The 3,614-nt window shown below is 55.6% G+C and overlaps 1 protein-coding gene across 8 annotated transcripts in view; it reads right to left on the reverse strand.

The window, feature by feature from the left end:
* SRCIN1 (SRC kinase signaling inhibitor 1) overlaps positions 1–3,614 on the reverse strand; it is a 67,671-nt gene that overhangs the window by 45,534 nt on the left and 18,523 nt on the right. For all 8 annotated transcript variants that reach the window (XM_042020780.1, XM_042020779.1, XM_042020777.1 and 5 more), the window contains exon 2: positions 2,869–3,152. In XM_042020780.1, the coding sequence (XP_041876714.1) occupies positions 2,869–3,152 (284 nt within the window). The remainder of the gene's footprint in view (positions 1–2,868; positions 3,153–3,614) is intronic.

A 3,614-nucleotide genomic window follows, 5' to 3' on the forward strand; every position in this document is an offset into this window, starting at 1 on the left:
TCCCTTCATTCATCCCAAACTTCATCCCTTCCTTCATCCCAACCTTCATCCCTTCATTCATCCCAACTTTCATCCCTTTATCCCAACCTTCATCCCATCCTCCATCCCTTCCCTCATCCCTACCTGCCCCCATCCTCCCCATCCCCCCTGTGGCTCCCTGTGGCTCCAGGGGCCGGACGCCGCCCCCCCCCCCCGATCGCCATAGGCTTGATTCCCGAGCCCGATGTATTCCAGGCAGCTGCAAATCTGCTGCCGTCAGGCACGGAATGCTCAGCTCCAGCCTTTTCCTGGTGGTTTTTTTTTATTTCCTTGCTGCAGAACAGGACAGGCTGAAATCCAAGATTTTGGACACTTCATTTTTTTGGGAGCCTCAACTCCTGGTGGGCTCCAGGGCTCAACCCCACAAGGCAAGGCCTGGAGAGGAAGGGGTTAAACCACAATGCAGCTTTTTGCTGTTTATGGTCGAGAAATGGGTCTGTAATCCCTTTTTTCCCAGGATTTATGATCCATCTGCATAAAACCACGCGTTCCTGGTCCGTGTGGAAAAGCACATCCGTGTGGATATTGGAACCAGGGATGGGGTATTGAGCAACCATAACATTATTTCCTTCAATATTCCCTATTTTCCCAAATATTCCTTATTTTTCCAACATTTCCCACCTTTGGATATCCTCAACATCAGGCACCGTGGGGCGGCTCCATCCGAATCCCATTCCCAGAGCATCGACCATGAGAATTACGGAACAATTTGGGTTGGAAAGCGCCTTAAAAATCCTCTCCTCCCACCCCTCTCCTGCCGGATTTGCCCCTCCCAGGGCAGGATTTACCCTGAAATCCTACAGCCAACATTTCCAGTGGCCTCTCATGCCATTCCCATTCCCATTCCCATTCCCATTCCCATTCCCATTCCTCTCCTTATCCTTAACATTCCCATTTAACGCCTTCTCCCACCTGGATTTTAAATGATCCCGCTGCCCCTTTGGACTTCCCTGAAGATTTGCCACAATTTCCCCCCTGGATTTTATTTCCTCCTGCTCTGCCCATGATTAAAATGAACATTTCTCTCCCTTTCCCATTCCTATGCACGAATCCAATGGATTTTTGCCAGCCTGGAAGGGATGTTGGCATTTACGGAATGGTCCTGTTCACCTGTGATGTTCCCAACTCCCTCAGATGTGGATTTTTTTTTTTTAAATCCCAATAAAACAGCAAAACCTGGGATTCTGAAATCCCTCCCAGGCTCCTCTGGAACAGCAAAGAGAGTTTCAAATGTTCCAGGCAGAGCTGGATCCCAATGTCATTTAAAGGTTGGCACCTGAGTTTTCCAGGAATTCTGGATTCCTGTTATTATTTACTGCCTGTGGGGGAAATGAAGGAAAAGAAGGGGGGAAAAGGAAAAAAAAAATAGGATTTTGTAGGATTTTGGGGTGTTTTGGTGAGGAGGGAGGGACCGTCTGCAACCAAACCCCAAAAATCCAGGTTGGGTTCACCTGGAGCTGAGAGATTCCTGGGCACCCCCCAATGATCCCACTGGTTCAGGAATAAAGGAGATAATTCCCAAATCCAGATCACCTTTCCTTCACCTATAAAAATCCTCAGCTGCTTATCAGACCTGAGCCAACCCGAGCTGGATTTTTTCTTATTATTTTTAGAGCTGCTGCTTATTTAAAAAAGGGGAAGTCTTTAAATCCCTGCAATAATAGGGGGAAAAATCCTATTTCTTTACTGGGAAGCGCCGCTCCGTGCCTGGAAATGCCTCTGCTCCGTGTCCTAATACGGATTGGGGCTGACGGTGACAGCAAAACCACCATCAGTAATTGTCCCTTTGCCAAAATTTGGCGGTTTGGGGACGTTTTGTGGGGCAGCAGCTCCGATGCCATCGGTTTTCCTGGCAAAGCTGGATTTCCTTCCACCACGTCAGGTCTGGGAGTTGTCACCTTTGTCCCTCGGGGTTTTTTGGGGATGATCTCAGGTTTCCTGCCAGCCACAGCCTTGGGATGCTCCGGGTTCTCCTCCCGGTGGGTTTATCCCAGTGGGGATTCATCGCTGCCACATTGGTGTCACCGGGGTGTCACCAGGGAGTCCAACAAGGGGGTTTGGGGTCCCCAGCACACCCCAAAACAGGCATAGGAACTCCTCCTGGAGCAGTCCATCCCCTGGGCTCTGCTGCTCTCAACAAAGGCCACCAGATGTGGCACCTGAGGATTGGCAGGTCCTGGGGGACACACAACCCATGGACATTGTGGTGGACATGGCACTGACCCCAAGGGAATTTGGGGTCTTCAGCACCCCCCAAAACAGGGCTAAGAGCCCCCCCCAGAACAGTCCATCCCTGGGGCTCTGCTGTTCTCAGCAAAGGCCACCAGACGTGGCACCTGAGGATTGGCAGGTCCTTGGGGACACATTGTGGTGGACATGGCACTGACCCCAAAGGGAATTTGGGGTCTCCAGCACCCCCCTAAACAGGGCTAAGAGCCCCCCCGCCCAGAACAGTCCATCCCTGGGGCTTTGCTGCTCTCAGCAAAGGCCACCAGATGTGGCACCTGAGGACCGTCAGGGGACACACAACCCATGGACATCATGGTGGATGCAGCAGTGACCCCAAGGGGGTTTGGGGTCTCCAGCACCCCCAGAACAGGGATAGGAACCCCCTCCTGGAACAGTTCACCCCTGGAAGATTCTCTTCCTCACGCCAGGGGAATTCTCTTCCTCACCCCTTCAGGGTGCTCCCCCCGGGCACTGCCGCACCCACCCACCCACTTCCCGCACATCCAACACCCCCTTGCTCCTCTTCTCCTCCAGACAGCACCACCCAGCGCCAAGCGCTCCCTTTCCCCCTCCCCCGAATCCCGGGAATTCGCCCCTTACCTGGTCCCGCAGGCGCTCCTGCTGCCCTCGCAGCGCCAGGGCGTGCTGCGGGTATTTGCTCTTCAGGTGGTCCATGAAGGCGTCCCGCTTGCGCTCCATCTCCGTCTTCTGGAGGCCGGTGAGCGCCTCCAGGCTCTGCGCGGCGATCACGGTGTGCCGGCGCTCCGAGGTGTGCACCAGCCCCACGTTGGAGAAGCGCCGGGTGCCGTTGCCCAGGGTGCGGTACTCCCGCGGGTACTCGGCATCGTCGGCGGAGATCATGTGCGAGCTCGTCCTGTCGGGATCTGCGCGGGCAGCGGGAGAACACAGCGGGGTCAAGGGAGGGTCCCCGGCCAGGAGTCAAAGCGGGGGGATGGTCGCCAGCCGTGGGGCTGGGTCAGGGCACGGTCCCCTGGCATGGGGCAGAGGGGGTGGCTCGTCCTGTCGGGATCTGTGCGGGCAGCGGGAGTGCACAGCGAGGTCAAGGGAGGCTCCTCCTGCCATGGGGCAGGGGTGGGGGCGCTGGGATTTGGGGCTGGGGAGGGGGAGTTCAGCAAGGAGCGACGGCAGAGCCCTGTTGGGAGTGGGATCGGACCCCAATGGGATGAATGGAGTGGGATCAGACCCTAATGGGATGCATGGAGTGGGATCAGACCCCAGTGGGATGCACGGAGTGGGATCATCCATCACTGGGATGCACGGAGTGGGATCAGACCCCAGTGGGATGCACAGAGTGGGATCAGACCCCAGTGGGATGCACGGAGTGG

This window comes from Corvus kubaryi, unplaced genomic scaffold (genome assembly GCF_017639235.1).
Source record: "Corvus kubaryi isolate FWS band 111438036 unplaced genomic scaffold, C.kubaryi_AGA036_p1.0 37046, whole genome shotgun sequence".
Classification (NCBI taxonomy): domain Eukaryota; kingdom Metazoa; phylum Chordata; class Aves; order Passeriformes; family Corvidae; genus Corvus; species Corvus kubaryi.